At 53.6% G+C, this 27,981-nt stretch overlaps 1 protein-coding gene across 27 annotated transcripts in view; it reads right to left on the bottom strand.

Moving 5' to 3' along the window:
• CFAP74 (cilia and flagella associated protein 74) overlaps nucleotides 1-27,981 on the bottom strand; it is a 72,713-nt gene that overhangs the window by 29,472 nt on the left and 15,260 nt on the right. For 26 of the 27 annotated variants that reach the window (XR_011537616.1, XM_070611117.1, XM_070611100.1 and 23 more), the window contains 10 exons: nucleotides 23,588-23,761; nucleotides 22,767-22,877; nucleotides 22,258-22,360; nucleotides 20,019-20,176; nucleotides 18,512-18,716; nucleotides 16,752-16,910; nucleotides 15,261-15,434; nucleotides 14,506-14,624; nucleotides 11,916-11,982; nucleotides 11,374-11,463 (listed from right to left, as the gene is read on the bottom strand). Coding sequence is in view for 26 of the 27 variants with exons in the window: in XM_070611117.1 (XP_070467218.1) it covers nucleotides 11,374-11,463; nucleotides 11,916-11,982; nucleotides 14,506-14,624; nucleotides 15,261-15,434; nucleotides 16,752-16,910; nucleotides 18,512-18,716; nucleotides 20,019-20,176; nucleotides 22,258-22,360; nucleotides 22,767-22,877; nucleotides 23,588-23,761 (1,360 nt within the window). In the remaining variant the exon portion in view is untranslated. Of the gene's footprint in view, nucleotides 1-11,373; nucleotides 11,464-11,915; nucleotides 11,983-14,505; nucleotides 14,625-15,260; nucleotides 15,435-16,751; nucleotides 16,911-18,511; nucleotides 18,717-20,018; nucleotides 20,177-22,257; nucleotides 22,404-22,766; nucleotides 22,878-23,587; nucleotides 23,762-27,981 lie in introns of those variants that run through there. The other variant, XM_070611118.1, reaches the window with a different exon arrangement.

The following is a 27,981-nucleotide window of genomic DNA, read 5'->3' as shown; positions in this document are numbered from 1 at the left end:
TTCCTCAGCAAAAAGAGGAAGATTGGCAGCAGATGTTAGCTCAGGGCTAATCTTCCTCAAAAAAAAAAAAACAACTTACTATAAAGATACAGTTACTGAGACAGGGTGGTGTTGGCATAAAGACAGACATATAGACAAATGGAGTAGACTAGAGAGCCCACAAATAAACCCTCACATATGTGGTCAAATGATTTTCGACAAGGGTTCCAAGACCATTCAAAGGAGAAAGCACAGTCTTTTCAACAAATGGCGCTGGGAAAACTGGATATTCATGTTCAACAGAATGAAGTTGAACCCTCAACTAACACAATATACAAAAGTTAACTCAAAATGGATCAAGGATCTAAACATAAGACCTAAGGCAATAAAACTCTCAGAGAAACATAAGACAAAAGCTTCACAACATTGGCTTTGGCAGTGATTTCTTGGATATGACACCAACGGCACAGGCAACAAAAGATAAACTAGACAAATTGGACTTGATGAAAATTGAAAAATTTTGTACATCAAAAGATATTATCTAGGGGCCATCCCCATGGCATCGTGGTTAAGTTTGCACGCTCCACTTTGTCTCCAGGTATTTATTGATTTCTGCTTTGATTTCTTCATTGACCCAGTTGTTTTTCAGTAGCATTTTGTTTAATCTCTACATATTAGTGGCTTTTCTGATTTTCTTCCTGTAGTTGATCTCTAGTTTCATACCTCTGTGGTTAGAAAAGACGCTTGGTATTATTATTTAAATCTTCTTAAATTTATTGAGACTTGTTTTGTGGCCTAATAAGTGACCAATCCTGGAGAATGTTCCATGTGCATTTGAAAAGAACGTGTATTCTCTGGTTTTTGGGTGGAATGTTCTGTACATATCTACTAGTCCATCTGGTGTAATATGTCATTTATGGCCAATGTTTCCTTATTGATCTTCTATTTGGATGATCTATCCATTGGTGTAAGTGGAGTGCCAAAGTCCCCTACTATTATTGTGTTACTGTCTATTTCTCCTTTTACATCTGTTAATAATTGCTTTATACATTTAGGTGTGTGCTCTTTGCTTTGGCTGCCCGGGGTTTGCAGGTTCGGATCCCAGGCGCAGACCTGGCACTGCTCATCAAGCCACACTGTGGCAGCATCCCACATAAAACAGAGGAAGATTGGCACAGATGTTAGCTCAGGGCCAATCTTCCTTACACACACACACACACACACACAAAGACACTATCTACAGAGTAAAAAGGCAACCCACAGAATGGGAGAAATATTTGCAAATCATACATCTGATAAGGGATTAATACCCAGAATGTGTAAAGAACTCCTAAAATTCAACAACAAAAAACACAACAACTGGACTCAAAAATGGGCAAAGGACTTGAATAGACATTTCTCCAAAGAAGACAGACCGTGGCCAAGAAGCACATGAGGAGATGCTCAGCATCAGTAATCGTTAGGGAAATGCACATCAAAACTACAATGAGATACAATTCACATTCATTAGGATGCCTGCTATCAAAAGAACAGAAAACAAGTGTTGGGAAGGATGTGGAGAAATTGGAACTTTTGTGCTCTGTTGGTGGAAACATAAAATGGTACAGCTACTGTGGAAGACAGTATGGAGGTTCCCCCCAAAAATAAAAAATAGAATTACAATATGATCTAGCAAATCCACTTCTGTGTATATACCCAAAAAAATCAAAAGCACTTTCTTAACGAGATATTTGCACATCCATGTTCATAGCACCATTATTCATGGTAGCTAAAACATGGAAGCAACCCAAGTGTCCAATGATGGATAAACAGATAAACAAAGTATAGCATAAACATACAATGGAATATTATTCAGGCTTAAAAAGGAAGGAAATTCTGTCACACGCTATAGTATGGATGAATCTTGAGCACATTCTGCTGAGTGATAAACCAGTCACAAAAGGACAAACACTGTCATTCCACTTTCAGGAGGCACTTAGAGTAGTCAAATTCATAGAGAAAGAAACTAGGATGCTGGTTGCCAGCGAATGGGAGGAAGGGCGAATGGAGAGTCCATGTACAGATTTTCAGTTTTACGAGATGAAAAGAGTCATGGGGATGGATGGTGGTGATAAATTTTATGTTAATGCGCATTTTGCCACAATAAAAAAAAAAAAGAAAAAACGATCAGTGGTTGCTGGGGTGGGGAGAGCGGATGAGGAGGTGGAGCCCAGAGGGCTTTGAGGGCAAGGAAACCGCTCTGTATGATGCTACAAATGGAGGACACGTGTCATTACACATTTGTCTAAACCCATAGAATGGACGACACAAGAGTGAACAGAAGTGGAAACTACGGACTCTGGGTGCTAACGACGCATCAGTGCAGGTCTGTCAGATGTAACAAATGCACCCTCTGGCGGGGACGTGGGCAATGTGGAGGCTGCGCACGTTTGCAGGGGCAGGGATCGATGAGAAATCTCTCAACCTTCTGCTCAATTTTGCTGTGAACCTGAAACTGCTCTAAAAAATGTAGTCTATGAAAAAAATATTATTTAGGCATTTGAGGAAATCCGAGGGTGGAATGTAGAATGTTACAAAACAACCTCACTTTATTACAATTTTATGAAACAACCTGACTGAAGAAGGTGGGGAGAGGTTCTGAGCTGAGTAAGCGGAAGAATGGAACCTGTAGGCTAAAGGCACCTGCCCACAAGTGCCGGGCTCTGGTGGGACGCTGCTTCCCCGGAGCGGGGCTTAGCAGGTGCGTACTGCACATGTGCATGCGGGCGGAACGATGAAGGGAGTGGGCGGGGAAGTGAGAGCTCACTGCTGGAGTGGGAGTTTACAAATAAGCAAGAAGACGAGCGATCCATTGGTCGTGGGTTGGAATTGGAGACATCAGTATGAACTCATGTTTAGCTTAATATAGATGCAGATGGTCAATTAAACAAATACAGACGTGCATCCACACGCAGGTTAGTGCACACGCATGTCTCCTTGCTCTGTCAGGTGAGAAGGTTTAGAAGCAACGACATGCCGGTAGCCACGAGCACACCTCTGTCCAGGCACTGGCTTCCAGTGCCGTTCTCTAGGAATAGGAACAGGGCTCCCTCTGGGACGGGCAGGAAATATGCACCAGGACTGGAGCATTCCCTAGTTTCAGAAAGAGAGGAAGTGCTCAAGGAAAAACTTCTAAAGACACGATGATACAGTCTGTCAGAGGACACAGGAGCCAACTGACATTCTCCCAACGTGCAAACAGGAAAAACGTGAGCAACAAAGTAAAGTTGTACTTGATAATAAAATTCAAAGAATGAAATAAATGGTTTTATAAATTAACAAATGAGGAAGAACAGATAAGTCTCAAATACAGAATTCCAAATAATTTACATAGATATTTGGCAAGATGATGGAAAAAGAGAAACGTGACAGTGAAGAAATCTGACAGCTACACCTCTGCAGGTGGCCGAGGTCAACGTCACACGGCGAGTCATCTACATCATGGGCCCTTGACACGATGCGACGGGAAGGCACTGCATACCTGTGGTCTTCCTCTGAAACAACCTCAGTCTATCCATGAGACACACATCCCACAAAGTAACTGACCAGCACTCCTCCAAACTGTCAAGGTCATCGAACAAAAGAAAGTCTCAGATACCGTCACAGCCGCAAGGACCCTATGGTGGAACCACCACCATAAGCCATGTGCTACACTGGATGTGACACAGAATAGAAATCGGGCATTAGGTGAAAACTAAGGAAATTGGAATAAAGTGCCTTCTTTAGTTAATAATAATATGTCGATGTTGGTTAATAATTTAATAAATGTGTCATACTAACGTAAGGTGTTAATTATAGGGGAACCTGGGTGTGTGTGGTGCGTACAGCTAGTCTTTGCAATATCTTTGCATTTTTTCTGTAAATCTAAAACTATACTAAAGAGAGTCAAGCCTGCCTTCCCCTCATCGAGGGGTCAGGAGGAGGTGAGGATGCATGCCAGGCTCAGAGGGCCTAGCAGGGTGACTGCCACCCAGGTGAGGTCAGCCGTGCCACCGACACTTCCTTCTAGGATGAGAGTCGTCCTCTGGGGCAGTCACCTGATGCAGAGCCGTCCGGGCACTGGCTAGGAACGCTGTGTCTAGGCTGCCTCCTCGTGAGGCTTTTCTGGGCACGGAGTTTAGAGGCCAGGCAATCACTCTCCTCTGCTCCTGCTTCAGACACACATCCAGGGGCTGCTGAGGTGAATGGGCAGGAGAGTTTCCCAGAGAGCTGAGCAGGGTGAACGCATGTGCGTGTGCATGTGCATGTGTGTGTGTGCGAGTAGGTGCATGTGTGTGTGAATGCATATGTGCACGTGTGTGAATGCATTGTGGGTATGCGTGAATGTGTGTGTGAATGCATGTGGGTGCAAGTGTGTGAGCACAAGCATGTGTGTATACATATGGGGATGTGTGCATGTGAATGCATATGTGTGCGTGTGTGAATGCATTGTGCATGTGGGTGTGTGTGTGCATGTGTGTGGGGGGGTATGTGGGCAGGTGACCAGTCTCTTAGCTATAGGCCACCAGACTTCAAGAAGCCACGTCTAGACAGGACGGGGAGGGTCACCCCTCTCAGAGATCCTGAGCTGGAGGCAGTGCCTGGGTGGGCCTGGGTTGCCTCCCTGGGAAGGGACCGTGTGTATTCTGTGTGTGGGGATGAGAGAAGAGAACATGTGCACGCCTGGGGGGCTGGTGGGCTGTACCGTGATGGGGACCACTATGTGCCCCCAAGCCATTCTCCCTTTTTCCTTTCATGATAGAGCCCCTGAGGTCCAGCTGGACAGAGCCACCCTGCAGGGGTTCTATTTCTTGGCCCACCTTGCCAGGTGTCAACATGCAATTGAGTTTGGAGGCGACTGTGAAACTTCTGGCTCGTGCTTAGGACCCCACCTTTCTCCCTTCCCTCGGACCAGGAATGTACAACACTGCGGAAGCCATTTGTTGAGGAAGGCAGCACAGCCCCCAGCCCAGACCCTTATCTCTGAGACAAGCAAGTTCTTCCTCAGCTAAGCTACAGTCCTGGGTGCCTTTGTCATAGCAGCTTCACCTGATGAAGTGACGACCAGATTGCATGAGAGGCCTGAGGACCCCTGGGACCGTGTGCTGGGCATTTGGCTGCAGAACAGTGGCCCTCCGTGCACTTGGCGATGGGCCGGGCAACGGCTGTGTGCTTTCCGGGCCCATCAGGGAAGGAGCCTGAGGCCTTGCTGCCCAGTGGGGCCTGGCCTTCTCCCATGGCAGAGCCCTGGGCTGAATCTTGGCACCACCATGCACACACTCTTTCTGGGGGCCTGTTCCCCAGCCAGGAGCGCTGCCCTGTGCTGTGGGCCACTCTGTGGAGAAGGCAGCACGCGAGCCAGGTAAGGTGGCTGTCCCGGAGGCAGGGAGCCATGGCAGACAGCAGCTTTCCACAGCCTCCGTGCGGCTTGGCAGCTCCCAGCAGAGCTGCCTCCACCCGGGCTGTGTGCACAGGCCATGTGTGAACCAGAGCAGGGTCCAGGGCCGCCAGGGCTGTGGGTGGGTAACAGGAGCACCGAGAAGAATGGATTGAACCAACGTGATTGAAACACATGAATGGGTGAAAACCAACGACCTCATCTTGAAACAGAGAGAGGGGTAAGAGAAGCTAACGGGCCTTCACTGGAAGTGATGATTGTGCCAACTCCTCCTTTCACTAAAAATCAGTGAAGAAGGGAATTCATAAAGGCACAAATAACTTAGTGAAGAAAGAAGCATTACTGGGCCTTCTCCGCGGGGCTGGAGGCTCAGGGGAGCTTGGAGGCCGACAGGGGAAGAGGGCTCTATTGGCCAGAGGGGGCATGACGAGTGACAGCAACAGAAAACACTTCCCCTCCTGCGACGTGTCTGTTCAGGCAGGAATCATTAGCAGTCGCTAAAACCATGAGGTGACGACCCTGATCCAGGGGACTGGCTATTGGTGAAGTGCTGAAGAGCGGAACACAGCAATCGACAGGGCTGTCCTCTGTGACCCAGAGACTGATCTTGGTGTCAGTACCAGTGGGTGGGGGGCTGGCAGGCAGCCACTATGTGCCTCCTGATGCAACACAACATGAGGAACCGTCTTGCCCAAAAGGCCCTCCCTGAGTCAAACAGAATTTACTTGAATGTCCAGTCTATGGAGGGTTGTGGGTCTGCTTCAGCCCCTTACGGTTTAAAGATAACATGACTGTTTTCATCCAGTTCCCAACGTTAATGTCCAGTTTAAAGGAAAGAGGAGACAGAGGGACATGTTACCTGGAACCATAGAAAGCAATCAACAAATTCAGAATGTAGGACGTTCTATGAGAGAACTGGCCTGTCAATTTCATGACCAAAAAGTGGGATGGGGCACATTCTAGCTCAAAAGAGACTTAAGAGGGGACTTGGGGTGATGGTGGGCAGGGAGCACCAGGAGTCACTCCCCGCCGGGACAACTGCACAGGCAGAATCCATCTGATGAACTATTTGGGAACTCAGGAGTCTGATGAAGTCTGGCAACTTCCAGAGGAAGTTTTGGATGGCCAATTGTGACCAATTTTGGTCAATCGCAGCTCTTAGCACAGTATTACTACCCACCCCATACCCCAGCCACATGGCAGACAGCTGTGTGCTCCTGGAGCGACTTGCACACAGCTTGCAGGAGCCAGGGTGGCAAAAAAGACCCTGTCTTCCAAACATCGGGGATCTCTGCTGTGACCACAGAGGCGCTGACGATGAGGCAGGTGGCCACAGCTGCTGCCCCTCCCCCTCCAGCTGGAGAGACATCCAGGGGATTCAAAAGGTTGATGTCCTTGTTTCTTCCCCCCCCCCATTTTTTCTCTTTCCCCCCAGATATTAAAGACTAGGACATTCAAAACAACTGTAGAGACAGGGAAAAGCAGAAAGTGACTGTGCGTATTCAGGGAAAGGCTCAGAAAAGACCTGGAAGACATTAAGTTTACACTTCAGGCTGATCCTTGGCACAGAGACAGCTTCCAACAATCAAAAAACAATAAACAAAAACAACAAAAACAAAAAAAATACCCCAGGGGAAGGGGAGAATCTGATTTCCAGAGTTACCACATGACTAGATCAAATGTCCAGTTTTCCACAAAAAATCACAAGGCGTACAAAGAATCAAGAGAGCACAGCTCATTCAAAGGAAAAAAATAAATCAACATAAATTGTTTCTGAAACAATCTGATGGCAAATCTACCAGATAAGACTTAAAGAAAACCATGTTAAAGATGCTGAAGAACTAAAGAAGATGTGGAGAAAGTAAAGAAAATGATGTATGAACAGGATGGAAGTATCAATAAAGAGACAAAAAACCTAAAAAGAAACCAAAAAGAAATTCTGGAGCTGAAAAGTACAATAACCAAAGTGAAAAACTTACCAGAGGGGTTCAAAGGCAGATTTGAGCAGAGAGAAGAAAGAATCAGTGAACTTGAAGATAAGACAATGGAAACTGAGTCTGAGGAACAGAAAGAAAAAATATTGAAGAAAAGAGAAAAAAGCCTAAGGGACACCATCAAGTGGACGAATACATGTATTGTGGGAATCTCAGAAGAAAGAGAGAGGCGGGCAGAGAGAATATCGGAAGATAATCTGGCCCCAAACTTCCCACATTTGATGAGAGACGTGAATATAAACGTCTGAGAAGTCTGACAAACTCCAAGTAAGAGGGACTCCAAGAGATCCACATGGAGACACATTATAATCTAAGTCTTGAAAGCCAAGACAAAGAGAGAACCTTGAAAGCAAGAGAGAAGAGACTCATCGTGCACAAAGGAGCCTCCAGTGACTCTCAGAAGATTTCTCCTCAGAGATTTTGGGGGCCAGAGGCAGTGGGCCAACATTTCCAAAGTGCTCAAAGAAAAACAGTCAGCCAGGAATCCTGTATCTGGCAAAACCACCCTTCAAAATTAAGGGAGAAATTAAGACATTCCCAGATAAACAACAGCTGAGGGAGATGTGACCACTGGACCTGCCCTGCAAGAAATGCTCAAGGGCGTCCTGGAGGGTGAGACGGAAGGACACAAGACAGTACCTTAAGCCAAAAAGAGAAATAAAGACCTCAATGAAGGTAAATACATGGGCAATTATAGAAGCTGGTCCTATTGTAACAGTAGTTTGTAGACGCACTTTTTGTTTTCTACGTAACTTAAGAGACGAATGCATTTTTAAAAATTATTAGTTTATGTTATTGGACACACAAGTCATAAAGATGTGATACTGTGCTATCAACAACAGAAAGGGGTGGGGATGGAGCTCTAAAGAAACAGAGTTTTTGTATGTAGTTGAACATAGGCTGCTATGAATTCAAGTGAGAGCATTATAACTCTAGGATGTGAAATGTCATCCCCATGGGAACCACTAAGAGAATAGCTTTAGGACATACACAAAAGGAGATGAGGAAGGAACTAAAATGTTTCACTAAAAAAAAATTGACTAAACACAAAAGAAGACAGGCGTGCAGGAAACGAGGGACAGCGCACAGCGAGCAGCACGACAGGGGCCAGGCCCTCCTCACCAGTCAGCCTCGACACGGAAGGAAACCCTGACACTCACCCCGACACGGAGGGGCCTTGAGGACACCGTCCTTGGTGAAATAAGGCAGTCACAAAAGAAATACCATATGATTCCACTTATATAAGGTACTTAGAGTTGTCAAAATCATAGGACGGAAAGTAGGACGGAGGTTGCCAGGGGCTGGGGGGGATGGAGAGTGAGTGCTTAATGGGACAGGGTTTCTGTTTGACGAGATGGGAAGAGTTCTGGCGACGGATGGCAGTGGCAGCTGCACAACAACGTGAATGTATTTACCACACTGAGGTGCACACCTAGACACGCTTAGATGGTAAAGTCTAGGCTTTGTGTATTTAGCACAATAAAAATCTGAAAGAAAAGAGGGAAAGACTTAAGAGTGTGATAATCAAATGTAATATGTGATCTTGATTGTATCCTAGCTCAAAAAACACGTTATAGAAGGTGGTTTGAGGACAACTGGGTGCATCTGGATGTGGACTGGGTAACAGGCGACGACTAGGAATGCTGTTCATCTTATTTGCGCAGAGTCTCAGACACTTCTCCATGCCATCCTTCCGCCTTGCTCTCCCGTGGGGCACCAGAGTGGGGAGAACGTCTCTGCCCCCTTGATGGAGGGCGTTGCAATGTGACTTGCCTTGGCCAATTGTTGGGAGGAGATGTGAAATGAGGGAAGGCCTGAAGCGTGCTCGTGTGATTGGCCCTCATTTTCTGGGCCCCAGTCATCCTCCACGAGGCGCTCATGCCAGGGTAGCTGCTGCTTGGGGGCCGGGAGACCCCCAGGCCACTGCTGCCTGGAGAGAGCTGCCTGGCCTGGCCCAGCCTGGATCAGCCAAACCACAGTCGACCTGCACAGCTGTGACCATGAGACAAATGTTTATCGCTGTTATAAGCTGCTGAATTTAGGAGTGGTCTGTTACACAGCATTGTTGTGGTAAGTGCTGACCAGTTCAATCAGGACAGGCAACGATACGGTGCTTTCTGTAGGAGAATTTCCTTGTGTATTCAAGATGCATGCTGAAGTTTTACAAGGAAGGGTGTTGAGTGTTACGATATCGCTCATTTACTTTGAAGTGGATCCGCAAAAATAGATGGGCAGATCGATGAAGCAATACGGCAAATGTCGACAATGATTGGATCCAGGGGGTGGCACATGGATATTCAGTATACTATTCTTTCTGCTTTTTTTCATTATGTTAGCAATTTTCCTTAGTTAAAAAAAGGATCAATTCTGCACAGTGAAGGAAACCATCAGCAAAATGAAAAGGCAACCTGCTGAATGAGAGAAAACATGTGCAAACCATACATCTGATAAGGGGTTAATATCCAAAATAGATAAAGAACTCATACAACTCAATAGCAAAAAGCCAAACAATCAATTTAAAAATGGCCAGAGGACCTAAATAGACATTTTTTCCAAAGAAGATGTACAAATGGCCAACAGGTACATGACAAGTTGCTCAACATCGCTAAACATCAGGGAAATGCAAAGTAAAATGACAATGAGATATCACCTCACACCGGTTAGAATGGTTATTATCCAAGGACAAGAGACAACAAGTGATGGGGGGGATGTGGAGAAAAAGGCGTCCTCGTACGCTTAGTGGGAATGTGAAGTGGTCCAGCCACTATGGAAAACAGTGTGGAGGTTCCTCAAAAAATTAAAAATAGAACTCCCATACGATCCAACAATCTCACTTCTGGGTATACAGCCAAAAGAAATGAAATTAGTATCTTGAAGAGATATCTGCATTCCCATGTTCACTGTAGAATTATTCACAGCAGCCAAGATATGAAAACATCCTAAGTGTCCATTGATAGATGAATGAATAAAGAAAATGTGGTATATACATACAATGAAATATTAGTCATTCATAAAAAAGAAGGAAATCCTGCCATTGGCAACAACAAGATGACCTTGAGGGCATTATGCTAAGTGAGATAAGACAAATAGAGAAAGACAAATACTGTATGATCACACTTACATGTGGAATCTAAAAAAATGAAAGGTACAAACTTCCAATTGTAAGTAAGTTCTGGGATGTGATGAACAGCGTGACGACCACAGTTAAAAAAAATCGCTGGTCGGGGCCGGCCCCGTGGCTGAGTGGTTAAGTTCGCACGCTCAGCTTCGGTGGCCCAGGGTTTTACCAGTTGGAATCCTGGGCGCAAACATGCCACCGCTCATCAAGCCATGCTGAGGCGGCATCCCACATGCCACAACTAGAAGGACCTACAACTAGAATATACAACTATGTACTGCGGGGCTTTGGGGAGAAAAAAGAAAAAATAAAATCTTAAAAAATAATTGCTGGACACCACAGAGCTATAGAGAGGACTGGAGTCTTCCAAGATGAATCTGAAGGGCTCCTCTGACACAAGGGCCAGGACTTGTCTGGATTTTTCCAAGATTGACATGAGTGCTTATCTTCTCAGAACAATGGATACACCTCACCCATCTAAGGACTGGCTCAGAGCCCGACCTGAGCCACCACTGGGACCAGGCCCACCGTGGAGATGTGGGTTCTACGCTCAGCCCATCTCACCCACACTCCGGGACACACACTCCCGACATGAGCCCCACGCCCAGCCCGTCTCACCCACACTCCGGGACGCACACTGCCAACACGAGCCCCACGCCCAGCCCGTCTCACCCACACTCCGGGACGCACACTGCCAACACGAGCCCCACGCCCAGCCCGTCTCACCCACACTCCGGGACGCACGCTCCCGACGCGAGCCCCACGCCCAGCCCATCTCACCCACACTCTGGGATGCACACTCCCTGCACTGGGGTTCCTAACCAGGAAGTCCCAAGAAACGTGGGCTCCGGTGCCTTTGAACTTACGGAACATTTCTTTGTTGAACACTTCAGTGGAACAGAAAATTCGCCCGTCTGAGCCAGAAACGAGACATCTCCTTCCAGATCTTTGTTTGTCTGAGAAAGAAAACGCCCCGACCACCATGAACATCTGTAAGTGGCAAACACTGCCTCTGTGTCACCTCAGTCTGGGCCTACCTGCCGCCTGCCCAGCTCGGGTGGCACCAGAGCAAGGCCTCCATGGAACGCGCCTCGGAGGGTGGCACACTGGCCAGGGCCTGTTAGGACACTCTGACACACCCCATTTAGACTCAAGAGCACGAGTAGGTCACACCTGCTGGCTAGTGAACCAGAAGAGCCGCCTTGTAATTCTGCCTGGCATTTAGGAAAATGTTTCGGAAATAAAACAGCAGAACAGGGGCCCTGCCGAGATGCCAGAGTCCTTTCTCCACCACAACGTTCTGCAGTGCCCGGGAGCTGCAGGACCCTGATCCCACCCACCCCCCTCTCATGCCGGAATGAGAAAAATCCCCTTTTACATTGTGTGGTTTTGGAACCAAGACACTCACCATGGGCTTGAAGGTGACAAGCACTTCGCAGGACATCCCAGCTGACATGGGACCAGGGGGGTCAAAGCTGTGGGCACAACGGTCCATGGCACACACGTGTTAGGTCTACACAGAGGGCGGACACTCGCTGCTCCACGAGAACAACACGGTTGGGCTGGAATTGACTGTGCCTGGGGCAGGCAGTGAGCTGGGCTCTGGGACCCCCACCCCCACCCATCCTGGGTGCTGAGCCCCTGCTGCCTCCTGTACCCTATTCACAGGAGACGCTCAAGGAACGTGTGAACCTCTGTTGAGCGAGTGAGTGAATGGATGAAGGAAGGAAGGAATGAGGCAAGGCCCCAGGGGCCAACTCCAGAGGGAACGGATGCCACGGGGTGAGCAGCAGCCACAGTTCCCCTGGGGACAGGTGTCAGGCCTGGAACCACGGATCTAGGGTCTTAATACCAATGTGAGGGGATGTGAGGCCGGTAGGGAGCTAAAACTGAGCCCCTCTTGCAGCAAAAGAGCCAGGAAAAGGGCCCCAAATATACAGGGAGGCTCAAAGGGAGCCAGTCTGTCTTAGTCTGGAGCCCGGCAGAGGGAAAGAAGCTCCCCAAAGAGTTTCTAACACGAGGTCTATTTTCACAAGGTTGGGTTTTACCTAATGTGTTCGGATGAGAAATACACAAGCTAAAAGTTTAAGATAAAACTTTGTCCCTGGTGTCCCCATGGTGCCGGGAGAAGCAAATCCAAAACGCATTTGATGGGAGGGAAGCGTGGTGGTGCAGACCGCACAGAAGCCCGCACGTGGAGTCCCACCGGTGAGAACGTGAGAGGCCCACATCTGAAAGTGCTGTGGCCGCCGTGCAGCAGGGCGCAGGGCTGACCCCATGAGCTCAAGACAGATGCGCCGAACAGAGACGTTAAATGACTAATGACATCAACGGAGAATCACAGACGTGAGAAAGAGCAAGATGCTGTCAAGAAACACCCATGGATCCGAAAAAGGACTCGGCATGTTTAGAAATGAGAAATATGGAAGCTGAAATAGCAGACCTCATAAGCAAGTTCAACAGCCGATCAGATACAACTAAAGAGGAGGTGGTGGGCTGAGTGACAGGCCCGAGGAAACACCTGGAGCACTGCCCAGGGAGACGGCGAGATGGGAAGCATGGAACAGGCGTCAAGAGACATGGAGCATGGAATAGAAAGGCTTCAGGTAGAAAGGACAGAAGGACAAAGCGGCGGGACTGGGAGAGGGGGCCAAGGAATGTCCACAGCTGCTCAAAGACGGGACTCCTCCGATTTGGGAAGCACGGTGGTTCTAAGCAGGTCCAAGAATGTCAGTCCCCACCAGATACTCATGGGGGAATCGCAGGGCCCCAAAGGCAAGGATGTCTTGAGACAATAGACGTTAAAGAAAACCTACAAAGAACAGGATGAAGGCCGACTCCTGGACAACAGCAGAAACCAGAAGACAGAGGGGTGTCCTCAACAAGTCCAGAGACGGTAACCGTCAGGGTAGCCAAGGTCACGATGACCGGCTGAACCTGGGCCCGCAGACACCCTGCAGAAACCCCCATGGCCGCAAGAACAAGCAGACCACCAGTAAACTGTGCAGTCAGCGTGACTGGAGACAGAAGAAATTGGTAATAAACACCAATTTCCAGCAGCAGCTCTCCACGCAGGCCTCTGCAGAGAGCTGAAGAGTCTGGAAAGCTGGAAGGAAGAGAGAAGAGGGCGCAAAGATGCTGTGTCTGACCTACAATCAGACCCCAGGAGAGAACAGCACGTCCCATGCGGGCAAGACTCACCAGAGCCCAGTCGGTGAGCAGGGGTCACTGGGAGAGGCCGTGGGAGCACCTGCCTGGGGCAGCCCCAGGAAGGCACTGGCGGGGAGAGGGGACGGCCCCTTGGGGGCTGGGCCTGAGGACCCTCCCCTGCTCCTCAGGACATAAGAGAAGCAGGCACTCTCCAACTGGAACCCCAGATCCATCTTGGGCATCGAAACCCGTCAACAAAAAGCTGGAAGAAATCAGGGGGTGGAAGAGAAAAAACTTTCTTAAAAATGCAAGCAAAATGGCAAAAAGCAGAAGAAAAGAGAGACTGCAGAAGCCACAATGAAGGTCACCATGAGAAAAGGAGGGAAAAATAAAACAGAAAAGAAGAAACCAGTAAAGGGGACCAGAAGGAAACTCACAGACAGAAAGGAAGGTCCGACAGTGCGTCAGCGGGGACTCGAAGACGGAAACCTGGAACTGGAACAGAGCAAAGCGTAAACGTGGAGTTCGCACAGGCGGTCCTGAGACAGAAGAAGGCCTTAACCCTCACGCTGAAAAGTCTCACCAGCTGCCCGGGAAATCTCACCCAGAGCGCCCACATCAAAGCACAGTGACAAAGAAGGACCACGTGGGCCCCCAGGCCGCGTATCAGGGAGCCCTGGGCTGGACAACTTCGGCCCAGAAGAGAGGAGCCGCCTGGACAAACCCTCAGGAAGTTCCATGCAGACAGTGTTGTTCAAGCGTAAAGGCCTGGCCACACTTCTGAGCATGCAGGACCCGAAACCCCCCGTCACGGGCACCGTCCCTGCCCGAGCCCAGCGTCCTCTTACTCGACGTGGATGAAGTCTTTGAGCTGCTCTGACACGCCTACCAGCTTGCAGTAGTTAATTGTGTAGGTGGCATTGATCAGTGTGATCTTTTTTTTGTATACTTTGCCAATATCAAAGTCCTAGAAAAATCAGAGAGTTATTACTCAAAGCTTTCTGGCGGCCGCTTCAGAGTGCGACGCAGGGAAGCTGCAGCTGTGCACGCTAGGTGCCATGTGCAGAAGAGGGCGGGGGGTTGACGTGGAGAGGACGGTCTCTAACAGTGACGAGCTCACGAGCATCCTAGGAGGGCGGGAACAGTTCCCAAGTTTGCCCTCCATGGGGCAGATGGAGAGCAGGGCAGGAGCGCCTGCCTCGTAGGAGCCCTTGCCACCCTGGAGACCAGCGGTCGGATTGGAGGGGAAGGCTCCAAGAGCACAGGCACCGGCCCCCATCTGATGGATCAGGGCTGGTGTGGTGTCCCAGGGGCGCAGCCTCTTCTCTCCTGCAGAGTCTGGCAAACATGATGGATGAACACCCACTCCTCACTCACTCGACCCCACTTGGCACCCCCTGAAATGGCTCCTTTGGGGCTGGACTCCCTGGGGTCACCACACGTGGGTTGGAACCTGCCCATCAGGATGGGCCTGGCCAGTGAGTACCCCAACATGTACCTTTCCCAGGAGGCCCGGGGCTTGTTGTCGCCCCAGGACAGCACCCTCCTGGGGCTGCTGTGTCCCTCCCGCTCTGTGACCTGGGGGAACCCGCGGTGGGCTCACCTTGAAGTGGATGAGCTTGGGTTTGCTGTTGAAGGGCCGCCCTTTGAACTCACGCCCAGATACCACCTGCTTGTGGATCACCGTACCGCGCAGCTGCTCCATGGTGCGGGCCAGGATGTCCTTGTCCATCTTTGTCCCGCCCACAGGCTTCCGGTCCACATCCTCTTTGGGCACCTGGGGTTTCACAGGGACAGTGGCCCAGCTCGAGAGCATGCCCAGGCTGTGTGAGACGCTCTCTGCTTGAGGTTGCCAGGGGCAGTCTGTGAGTGACAGAAGCTAACAGCACAGAGCCCAGAGTGGCCAGTGCCAAGGGAAATGTGCGGCATCTAGCGGGTCACTTAGAAAGCCTGACATGAGCAAGGCGGGTGGTCCTTACTTCAGAGAAAGACAACACGAGAAGAAGAGTGGAAATGTCCGGGATCCTGGCAGATTTCTGGGAAATCATGGTAGACGGGGAATTTTCTACATTTTAAATAAGGTCAAGAGAAAAGTTTCCTAAAAGTTGTACAGGAAGCAATATTTCTCAAGTGGCACAAATAAAGGTGTCCGTTGACCAACATTAAGACCGAAGACAGTCCTGAAGTTTTCCTTCCTGAAAGTTCTGAGTCTATTTGGGGCCTCGGCTCTACGCCAGGAGGGTTCTCCCAGGTGGGAGGCCAGCCTGATGACCTGTTGTCAAGGCGCCACCCCCCCTCCCCATGCGTAAGTGACCGGGGCCAAGTGGAGCAGTGAGGGCGATGGGTCCTGAGTCGGGAGCGACGGGCTCCGTCCTGCCCCACTCTGGTTTGAGGGCCTGGTCAGCCAGCCTTCCTCAGAAACAGCAGAACCAAATGACTTTGTCCTTATAGCAACGGGAGCCAATCTGTCCTCAGGCAGGGAGGGGGATGCCCTCCCGGGGGCGGCCTGGCCATGGCTGGCCCGTGCACAGACAGAGCCGCAGCCGCGGCAGCTCTCCTGCCGGTGCAGAGGTGCTCACTAACTCCTCGACTCACGGAGCTGTCTGCTCGTCCAGAATCGGGACGACCAGGCTCTGGGCAGCGCATGCTTCTTGAAAAAGGCTGCCAGAGAAAGTCTGGACTCATGCCTTTTTGTAGAAATGTTTCCCTGACAGTAAGCAGAGCAATTAGGAGTTGTTCCCCCAACCCGGGAGCCCCTCGGCTGTGTCCCTCTGTGTGTGGCCGAGCACCGAGGCCCGGGTGGTGGCGCAGGGATGACGGGGGATCTGGGATCGTGGTTCGCACACTGGTTCTCGCGGCGGCTCTGCGAAGGGAGAAGGGCCTGAAGTTTGGAGGAGGGAGGCGGCCGGGCAGTGGCAAGTGTGGCAGGTGCAGAAGGCTGCAGGCTGTAGCCACAGCTGGGGAAGCCACGGAGCAGCAGCCGTGAGCCAGGCCCCGAGCAGGTCAGCAGGTCGCCAGGACAGGGAGGATGCGCGGGAGCTGGAGACACAGCCCAGGGCCAACCGCAAGGGATCCAAAGGCACAAAGCAGTTACCTGGTATGGCTTATAGTCTTCATTCCACAGTCCGGAGATTTCTGGCTCAGCCAGTGTTTCATCCTCCCAGTTGACGTTCCCAGGGTCCACCTGGACGGAGTCACTGGAGATGGCTTCCACTAACCAAGGGGTTTTGGGGTGTGCAAAAGTGTCATTTTCCTGCAGTCAGGAAGAGGAAGAGAACAGCTAATTCCAGAAAATAGGGAAAATACACCCAGCAAGAGGAAAATAAGGATCCTTGGAACTCCCGGGCACATGGCTGTCGACAACCCGGCACTGTTCTTCGGTTCTTTTTTTCTTTTCTTGGAGACTAGAGCACATACTTGTTTGGTAACTTTTTCCATTTAAAGTATAACAAGTATCTTTACACACCATTAAATATTTTTCTCCAGTGTCCTCAAGAGTCTACAAAATGCTCTAACTTATGGATGTGCCAGAACGCTCTTCCCTGACCCTTAGCTGCTCCTCATTTCTAACCTTCCCTGATATAAGCCACCGCCTGGAAAAGCGCTCTGTGGTCGATCCCGGAGGACGCCTGCTTCTGGGCCGGGGCCTCATTGGTCAGCTCCTCCGGCCAGAGCGCTGGGTCTGTGCCAGGAGTGGGGATACCGCGGGGAGCCAGCCAGACGGGTCCTCCCTCCAGGGGACACCAGACAAGAAATAAGGACATAGATGGGGGTGACGTTGCTGCGACTGTGAGAAAGGCTCCCAGGGAAACAGCCGGTGTCGAAGCAGAGACACGGGGTGACCAACTCAGGTGGGCCATGGATCAGAGGCCGCAAGAGAGAGGATGAGGGGAGGAAGGGCAGGTATGAAGAGCTCATGGAGGGGTGGACGAGGGGTGGACGAGGGGCAGAGGGCAGGCGCGGTGGGCCTGGGAAACAGGAAAGACCCAAAATGAACTGCGGAGCAGAGTGAAGACCCCACAGGGGCCAAACACGAAGAAGTCGAGGGGCTTTGAGTTAGTGGGAGTCAGTGACCTTGACCTTCAGGTTTTAGGGCGCACGAGGGCAGAAGCAGAGGAGCTACATGGGGCTCAGGAGGGGTCCTGATGTCCCTACCTCACACCCTCAGGGACAGGTAGACAGTTACCCACATGGGCGACCGGCACAGAGCCGACCCTCAGTACAAAGGGATGACTGAGTGAATGCATGAATGAAGGGTCAGAGGAAAGCTGTGCATCGGCGGGTGCTTGAGAGCATTCGCACCAAGGGGATGACACACATGTGGGCGAGAATGGTGCACAACTCCCCCCACCCGTGAGTGACCCCTAGTCTCAGCCTGGCTGTTTCCTGGGGACAGGTAAGGTGGCCTGAGCCAACCTTGAAGGGACCCAAGGCTGTGGGTGTCCCCAGGGCATGGCTCCCGCGGCTTGGCCCCTTGCACCTGAGCCATCACCAGGGAGAGGATGGCTCCCAGGTGGATGCCGGGTGACCTGCGCCCCGCCTCTGCAGAGAGGAGCTGTGAGGCTACCCTGTGTCCCTTAGAGGGAACCTTCGGGGCGTCGCCACTGGCCGCCTGATGAGGCATGAGGCCGCGCAAACCCGGAGGCTGAGTGCCCTTGACCGGGCCTCTCGGAGGGGACACGGAGAGCAGGGAAGACGGGTCGGCCTGCGGCGGGGTGGGCGGTCTCTCGGTTTTGACTTTAGTTGCAGAGGTTCATGCATGATTTGCAGCAAGGCCCTGACCTGGCCAGGCCTTGGGGTCCTCTGTGTGCCCCTCGGGAGGGCAAGACTGTGGACTGGGGGCATCTGGCGTACCAGCGGGCGGCAGGGGGTCACAGCTGCGCTCTTCCCTTCGCAGAAGTCGGAGATGTAGCTCCACGTCTTGTCCCTCACAGTCCGCCGGCCCTCGGGCTTGGTTGGGGGGTGCCGTTTCTTCCTCCTGTCTTCCTCCTCAGCCTCTTCTTTCAAAATGCGATGCACAATCTCCTGCTTTCTGAGCTTCTGCTCCTCCTCAAAGGCACTACGGGAAAACACCGCCCCGGCTGCGAGTGAGCGGCTCGCTGCCCACGGGACCCAGGAGAGATGTGTACTGGGCGGGAGCTTGGCCCTTGGCTCTTCTCCAGCTGGACGGGCTCGGGGCTGGAGCAAGCTGGTCCTGGAGTGAGCCCCAGGCTCCCGTGTGACCAGCAGGGGAAGCCAGGAGGGTCGCCAGGTGGAGACCCAGCACTTGAACCTCCGGCCCAGCCCGGTGCAGTCTCCACAATGAGCCTTGACCCTCAAGCTGCCCCCTGCTCTGGTTTCCAGGCTGGCAGCTGGCGGTGCCCCCACTGAGGTCAAGCCAAGGGCAGCATCGGGGCTTGAGGCCATTCATGCATGCATTCATTCATTCAAGCTGCTCCTTACTGGTGCCTCCTACCTGCAGGCTGGCTAAGGGACTGGAGCAGACTAAAGGACTGGGAGGTGGGCAGAGCTGCCCCAGGAGCCCCCATCAGGGCGGGGTGATGCCAAACCCTGTGGTGACATTCAGGGCACTGCAACTCCCAGATGAGAGATGCTGTCCCCAGCGAGAGGGCCAGGAGGCTGCACCTGGGCAGATCCTAACAGTGACCACAAATGGGGATCTGGGCTGGGAGTGGGGAAGGGACGAGCCCTCCGGGATGAGGGCTGCCTCAGAAAAAGGCACCAAGAGAACATGGAAATGACCAGAACATCACGTGCAAGGCTGGAAAAGCAGACAGGTGAGGCGGGAGAGCCGGGCAGGGGCTGAAACCTGACGTTTGGCTGTCAGGGAGCCCAGTCCTGCGGGGCGCCGGGGGCAGGAGGCCCAGTGAGGACCCTCATTTCTCAGGGTGGGTGCAGTCTGGGGAGCTGCGTACAGGGACCTTGCAGGGCTGAGGGGGGCTCAGGGTGAATGACTGGGGTGCCGGGTGCACTGAGAAGGTAGCACTGAGCGCAGGTGTAGGGGAGACCAGAAAGTGAAGCCCCACGTTGGGGAGGAGCCAGATGGGGGAGGTGGCCCTGGGGTAACTGCAGAGCCCAGAGACAGGGAGCAGTGTCGTGAAGACCAGGCCAGGAACCTGGGGGCCTTGCCAGGGGCACAGGGAAGGGGCTGTGCTCTGAGGCCCAGGAGAGTCCTCGCCTGCCAGGGCCTAGACAGCAGGGTGTGCCGGGAGGGCTGGAGCCCCCATTCCTGCACATCGCAGGCCCCTCCTGGGTGAGGGAGGCCCAAGGAGAGAAGCAGCTTTGCTAGTTGTGACGGATGCACCGCCCACCTCCCAGGCAGGCACCTCCCTGGGACGCCCCCTCGCCCTCATGCCCTCACCGTTTCTGGGCCTCCAGCTCCTGGCGCCGGCGTTGATGGAAAAGGTGCTTAAAAGCATCCCCACCTTGGGCCAGAATCGCCCCCTTCTCGGCCTGGGCTTTCTGCTCAGCCAGCTCTGCCCTGGCCTGGCCCCGCACTTGAAATTTCCGGAGTGTCTCCTTGGGAATAGAGACACTGAAGTTACAGTGCTAGCATGGGTGTGCACACCTGCACAGGCGTGTATACACACACGCACATGCATACACACACACACACTGGAGCTCTCTGTTGGATGGGTATCTTTCAATCCTAGTGGAGAAGCCTGAGCAGATGTTTGCAGAGATCACTGCCACTCACCCGCCCCCGACCCCCGCTGCTGCCCTCCCCCCTCGAAACCCACCCTTAGAGACTCCTGGCATCTCTGCAGCTCAGCTCAGCTGGACTAGCCTGATTCCTTCTGCTCCCTCCTGTCTCCTGACCATGGTGGGCTTTCCTCCAAGAGGCATGCTCTCTCTAGCCTCTGAGCCTTTACAGACACTGTTCCCTCTTCCCCTCTTTGCTTTCCTGGTCTAACTGCCACATTCTCAGGCCTCAGGCCCAGGATGTCACTTCCTCCAGGAAGGCCTTGGACCCCAGCACATGGCCTCACCGAGCCCTGGTCCCCCTGGAGCCTCATCAAAGCTTTCTCACAAGACTAGGCCCCATGAGGACGGGGCTGGACTGCTCTCTTCCTTCCAGAATCTGGTGCCTGGCTGGTGCCAGCACAGACCCACAGGCAGGAAATCTGCCGTAGAAGCTCAGTCAATTCCCAGGGGGCCCTGAGTGGAGAGTCTGAGGATATGGGGCTCACTTCCCAAGGAGCAGGGGCGCAGGACGGTGGGGCAGGGCAGGCATGTGGATGAGGATGGAGGGTCAAGTATGGAGGGCGGAGGACAGAGGGCCGAGGACGGAGGATGGAGCGCAGAGGACGGAGGGTCAAGGATGGAGGACGGAGGGCCGAGGACGGAGCGCAGAGGATGGAGGACAGAGGGCTGAGGACGGAGGGCCGAGGACGGAGCGCAGAGGACGGAGGACGGAGGGTGGAGGACGGAGGGTCAAGGACGGAGGACGGAGGGCCGAGGACGGAGCGCAGAGGACGGAGGACGGAGGGCTGAGGACGGAGTGCAGAGGACGGAGGGTCAAGGACGGAGGACGGAGGGTGGAGGACGGAGGGCCGAGGATGGAGGACGGAGGGCCGAGGACGGAGCGCAGAGGACGGAGGGTCGAGGACGGAGGACGGAGGGTGGAGGACGGAGGGCCGAGGATGGAGGACGGAGGGCCGAGGACGGAGCGCAGAGGACGGAGGGTCGAGGACGGAGGACGGAGGGTGGAGGACGGAGGGCCGAGGATGGAGGACGGAGGGCCGAGGACGGAGCACAGAGGACGGAGGGTCGAGGACGGAGGACGGAGGGTGGAGGACGGAGGGCCGAGGATGGAGGATGGAGGGCCGAGGACGGAGCACAGAGGACGGAGGGCCAAGGACGGAGGACGGAGGGTCGAGGACGGAGGACGGAGGGCCGAGGACGGAGGGTCAAGGATGGAGGACGGAGGGCCGAGGACGGAGCGCAGAGGACGGAGGGCCGAGGACGGAGGGTCGAGGACGGAGGGTCAAGGATGGAGGACGGAGGGCCGAGGACGGAGCGCAGAGGACGGAGGGTCGAGGACGGAGGGTCAAGGATGGAGGACGGAGGGCCGAGGACGGAGCGCAGAGGACGGAGGACGGAGGGCTGAGGACGGAGGGCCGAGGACGGAGGGCCGAGGACGGAGCGCAGAGGACGGAAGGTCGAGGACGGAGTGTGGAGGATGGAGGGCGGAGGACGGAGGGCAGAGGACGGAGGGTCGAGGACGGAGGACGGAGGGTCGAGGACGAAGGGCTGAGGGCAGAGGGCGAAGGGCAGAGGGCGGAGGCCGGAGGGTGGATGCTGGAGGGTCGAGGGTGGAGGGTCGAGGATGGAGGGTCGAGGGTGGAGGGTCGAGGATGGAGGGTCGAGGGTGGAGGGTGGAGGATGGGCGGTCGAGGATCAAGGGTTGAGGGTGGAGGGTGGAGGGTCGAGGGTGGAGGGTCGAGGGTGGAGGGTGGAGGATGGGCGGTCGAGGGTCGAGGGTGGAGGGTCGAGGGTCGAGGGTGGAGGGTGGAGGGTGGAGGATGGGCGGTCGAGGGTCGAGGATCGAGGGTCGAGGGTCGAGGGTGGAGGGTGGAGGTGGGAGTCGGGACGCCTACCCGGTTCGCGGTGATGCTGTTCTTCAGGGCCAGCACAGCATCCATGCGCCTCTGCATCTGCTCGCGGGACTCCAGCTCCTCCTTCCTCTCTCGCTCGCGGATCCTGGAGGAAGGTTCCTTTTCAGTCGGGAGGTACTGCGGCCACGCTGGTGTGCAATTACAGAGTGGAAGGAGCCTTGGGCATTGGTCACGGCCACCAGTGAAATAAGTAAATGTGACAATATTAAAGGTAAACGAGAAAGTGTTGTGGCAGCACAGAAATTACGACGAGGAAAGTCTGAACCAGGTTTCTCTAGACTGGAGGTTCATCGCACCCGTGGCCGGTCTTCTCTGAAAATGAGCAGGGAACCAGCTCCAAACTAAAAATGTAGATTTATTCTTTTTTGATGATAAGGTGACGATTTAATAATAAAACTAGAGAATTTCAAAACACAGGCAAATGACCCACATTCTTCCATTTTTCCTCCAGGGTCCGACAGGAAGAAAGATTGTGGCAGAGAACACGCTACCTTCCCAGGGAGGCCTTGAGGAACTTCACAGCGACCCTGTGGTTCTTCTGGGCGTCCTCCACGAGCTTCTGGTGCCTGAGCCCGTGCTCCTTCTGGAGGTACGCGGACTTCCTGCGGGGCCGTGGGGACAGAACAAGGAGCATCTGCTTTCAGGCACCCCGCCCACCCACACACAGGCGTCCCGAAGAGCCGTGCTCCTCTGCTCAGCACCCATTCCCGGCACGGGCACTGCGGGTGGGGAGGGGACCTTGGGCAGAGCCGGCACTCGGGCAGGACGAGGACCAGCAGGTGAGCAGGGATGGCAGAAGGGCCCTGCGTGTGTCCAGGGACTGAGATTCCAGAGAAGCAGCAGGAAATTCTGCAGGGGGTTGGACTAGATGGGGATTGGGAGCAGGGGGAGGACACGTGTGCAGCGGCCAGAAGAGGAGGTGCCCCTTCAGCGGGGGGAGTGTGGTTCCAATGGCCTGTGACACATCTGGGGGCGCCCGCCCTGCCCTGCCCAGGAGCCTAGCTGAGCCGAGACCCCTGACAGGGCCTGCCCTGGGCAATGTACTGAGCCTCACGGAGGACGGGCTGCAAGAGAGCAGCCCAAGCTGGGCAGAGGGTGTCCGGGAAGAACAGCGGGTGGAAGGCCAGAGAGAGGGGCAGGCTGCCCTCAGGGGCTCCACTGGGGCGTGGGGAGGGCGTGGGGCTCTCACGCTGGGCGGTGGCGGGGTGGGGAGCAAGCTCTGCTGGGATGACAGACCACCGGGCTGGGGGGCGCGGCGCAGTGAGGAGGGCAGAGCAGAGGAAGTGGCCAGCGGCCTGCAGGCCCAGCCCACCTGACCCTCAGCAGCCGGCTCCTCTCCACTGTCCTCAGGGTCTCCTTCTCCTTGCGGAGCTGCTCGGCTGCCTGCACCTGGAGGTGCCTCCTGACAGCTGCCGCCTCTTCTTGGGCAGCCCTGCGGACGTCCTCAAGCTGCCCCTCCCGGATCTCAAGGTGCCACATGGTGTTCCTTGCAAACAAGAAGTACTTTGTGTGTCAGTTAGAAGTACTTTGGAGGCCTGGGCTGCGCCCTCCGTGGGGCGTCCACCAGGGATTTGGGAAGGCCCGGGCACCAAGTTTTGACAATGCCACAGTGGGTCAGCTCCTCCTCTGAGGAGCCCTCCGGGCCCGCAGGCAGCGGAGATTGAGGCTCCCTCCACTAGCAGCACCGCCGGCCCCCGCCACCTATCACACCAGCCCAGCCTGATCAAACCTGTCCTACACTCCCAAGTGTCCACAGGTGCTCACCTGCACCTGCTCCCCTGGCGGGGGGACTGCCGCGGCACTCTGAGACATGCCAGGGACAGGTGCAGACGCTGCCTTTGAAAAGGGCTCCCTGCTGCACTGGAAGGTGCAGCCCTGGGAGACAGAAGCCGAGAGGCGGCCTTGGATGGATGGGAGGTGGGCTGGTACCAAAGTGAGCAGGGGAGTCTTGGCATGGATGGGCACAGGGATTTCTGGCAGGGCCGATTATGAGGTCCCTAGTCCTGAAAAAGATGGAGATCCCACTGAAGTCCCACTTCCTCTGAATAACTAGTGTGGCCAGGCAGAAGGATGATAATGGAAGCAGGTCAGAGTGATGACATTGCTGGCTTTGAAGATGGAGGAAGGGGCCAGAAACCAAGGAATGCAGATGGTGTCAACATGCTAGAAAAGGCAGGAAGCGGATTTTTCCTTAGAGCCACCAGAAAGAAGGCAGCCCTGCTGACACCTGGATTTGAGCCCTGTGACCTGTGTCAGGCATGCCACCTCCAGAATGTGAAACAACAAAGGGGTGCTGTGTCAAGCCACTAACTCCTGTGGATTTATTACTGCAGTGATTGAAAACGAATGCAATTTAGAAGGGTCTTGAGCTGGTCCCACTGCACACGGCAGCCCCGCTGGGGGCGTAAGTCCTTAGGTGCCGTGGCTGGTTGGGAAGCTGCACAGAGTCTCAGGTCAGAGAAAACCACGCCCACCCCGACCATGACTGTATGCTCTCTGGGCTCAACTCCTGACACAGGACACGGCTGCATCCAGACTCCCGACACACACACAGGACACAGCTGCATCCAGACTCCCGACACACACAAGGACACGGCTGCATCCAGACTCCTGACACACACACAGGACACGGCTGCATCCAGACTCCTGACACACAAGGACATGGCTGCATTCAGACTCCTGATACACAAGGACATGGCAGCATCCAGACTCATTGTGCCAAGCAGAGAGCCCAGGCACAGCAGAGTCCACACTGTGAGGTTCTGCACACAATACATTGAATACAAAGGGACAGAGAACACCTCCGTGGTTGCCTCAGGGTGGAGACTGCTGACTGAGGAGATTTAGGAGTGAGGGTCGGGATGCATTTTCACGTTGCCTATAAAGAAAGTGAATGGACCCTCTGGCAGCAGCCAGGCCCGTGTGAGGAGGGCAGGCAGGCAGGCTGCTGGGTCAGGGTCGCGGGAGACGAGTGTTCGAGCAGGCGGCAGCTGGATGGGGTCAGCAGACTGGCCACAGGTAGGGATGGAGAAATCAGTGAGAACGCCGAGGTCAACATGAGGCAAGTTTCTCGCTGTCAGAGAAGGGAGGAGCAGACACAGATGGGGAGGATGGATGAAGCTCGGTTTGTTGGAATTGGAATTCCAGACGTGAACTCATGGTTTCACTACAGACAGAGGCGCGCACGTATTTCCTAGCTCTGCCGACTGCGAGGGCCTGGTTGCCGCATCGCCCTGGCAGCCATGGGTGCAGCCAGCACCCAGCTCTAGGTTCCTAAATTCCGTGCTTCACTGGAAGGAACCAGGGCTTCTCGGACACTGGTTGGGTCCGGGGCTGGGGCCAGAATGAATAGGGGGCTGGGAGCACGTCGTTGTGCCAGAAAGTGCTAAAAGGACGACAGGGACATGCTGAAGGACACAGGAGGCAGCCGAAACAGGCCCCACTGGCCAAATCTGGGGTGACTGGAACATCCAAATAAATAATGGTGGAATGGATTATAGCCCCTTGAATAAAGGAGAAACCGAAGAGCCTGCCCTGACAGTAAATAAACGTGGAGGGGAGCAGGTTGTTCTCTACAGGAGAAAGCTAACTCATGTGTCTAGAAGGAATGATGAATCAGGAGATCGCACTTCACAACCATCATCAAACAACTGATTCAGGCAAGAAACATCCACAAAGGAAAACCAGCGCCTGGAAGGGGATGAGCTTTGGATTTTCCAATCTCGAAGTATCTACATGTTAATTTCCCGAGGAAAAGTATAACTCCGCCTTGAAGAAACTGCAGACACCATGCCAGCCAAGCAATCTGAGCACCCCCAAAACAGGACCCAGCACCGCCACGCGTCCTCGGGAGGACCTGCGTCACCTGGCACATTCGAGCCAACAGTCGCACAGAAACATCACACAAAGCGACGTCAGGGACCTTTGCTGGTCCCTAATCTTCAAAAATGTCAAGGCTGTGAGTGTCGTGGAGCACTGAGGGGTCCCCGATTGGAGCTGGGACAACCCCAGGCAACCCCTCAGGTGGGACACTCATCTGTAAAGGATGTCACTGGGGTCAAGGGGACATGGGGGTTCTTTGTGCCATTTTTGCAAATTTCCTGTGAGGTTGATTATTTCAAAATTAAAAAGTTTTTTGAAAAAGTTAGTGGACATTCACCAAAACAAAAAACAACGAATGTTGGAGAGGGTGTAGAGAAGTGGGGACCCTCATACACTGCTGGTGCGAGTGCAAACTGGGGCAGCCACTATGGGAAACAGTATGGAGAGTCCTCAAAAGATTAAAAATAGAAATACCACGTGACCCAGCTATCCCACTACTGGGTATCTATCCAAACAACTTGAAATCAACAATCCAAAGTAACACGTGCACCCCTATGTTCATCGCAGTATCATTAACATTAGCCAAGACATGGAAACAATCCAAGTGCCCATTGACTGATGAATGACTAAAGATGGGGTATATATACACAATGGAATACTACTCAGCCACAAAAAAGACAACATTGCCCCATTCGCAACAACACGGATGGACCTTGAGGGTATTATGTTAAGCGAAATAAGCCAGACTGAGAAAGACAAACACTGCACGGTTTCACTCATGTGTGGAAGATAAACACACACACGGACAAAGAGAACAGTTGACTGGTTACCAGGGGAAGAGGGCTGGGAGGTGGGCACAGGGGTGGAGGGCCACATTTATATGGTGTCTGACAAATAAGAATGTACAACCGAAGTTGCACAACATTATAAACTATTGTGACCTCAATAAAAAAGCAAGTTAGGGGATGAGCACAGCAACCCGAGGAAGCAGCCCAGCCGGGGTGTGCCAGCTCTGGTGCTGGCGGGGGAGTCCCGCCTCCAGGCCAGCTGTCAGAACGAGGACCGCAAACACCCTCAGTCCTCCTTGCTCAGGACAGAGCTGCCGTCCTCATCTGCGCCTTTCTCCCTGCCCCCCCATCGGTTTATGGCGGGTTCCTCACGATTGAGCCCGAAGGACGGCGGGGAGACGGCCGGACTGCGCCTAAGTCACAAGAGGAATGAGTTGAGGCTGATTCCAGCCCTACCAGCCGGCCGAGCTGGGGGCAGGGTGTTGCTGGCCACTGTGAGAGAGGCGCTCGTGGCAGAGGGGTGGCCCTCGGCGACCCCGGCTGCCGTGGCCAGCCCTTCGTGCCTTCCTGTGTGGCTGGGCTGGAAGGCTCAGAAGCACGTTTCCTGGACGTGTGCGGCCAGCGCCAGGGGGTAAGGGAAGACTGGCCAGGGCTCGGTGCGGGGCAGCGGGGCATGAGGCAGCCTGGCCACAAGCTCCCCGGTCCTCTGGCCAGGGCACCAGGTCCCCGGGGGTCCTGGTGGGCTATGCGTTTGGGAGTTGTTGCTGGGATCAGCCCGGAGTCATTTCTCTGGTTCTGTCAGCCCCTCTGGGAGCTGCCTACACCCCTTACTAAAGCCCTTTTTTGCTTAAACTAGCTAGAGGCAATTCTGATGTTTATAACCCAAACTCTGACCAGTAAAACATTTAAAACAACGCGGGAGTCTCCTTTCTGGGAGATGCTTCTAGAAAAGTTGTGAGGCATTTTTTTAAAATGGTTCTGGTTGTTCTACGGAAACTCGAAGGGCAGCAAATGGGAAACGAAGCTGATCTCACGCGTCCCGAGCTCACAAACTCTAAGAAGGTCACAGCCACCCCAAAATGTGGACTCCCGGCCT

The sequence above is a fragment of the Equus przewalskii genome, chromosome 2 (genome assembly GCF_037783145.1).
Source record: "Equus przewalskii isolate Varuska chromosome 2, EquPr2, whole genome shotgun sequence".
In the NCBI taxonomy this organism is placed as follows: Eukaryota; Metazoa; Chordata; class Mammalia; order Perissodactyla; family Equidae; genus Equus; species Equus przewalskii.
The sequence above is the reverse complement of the archived record's forward strand: the minus strand, read 5'-3'. Positions and strand labels throughout refer to the sequence as shown.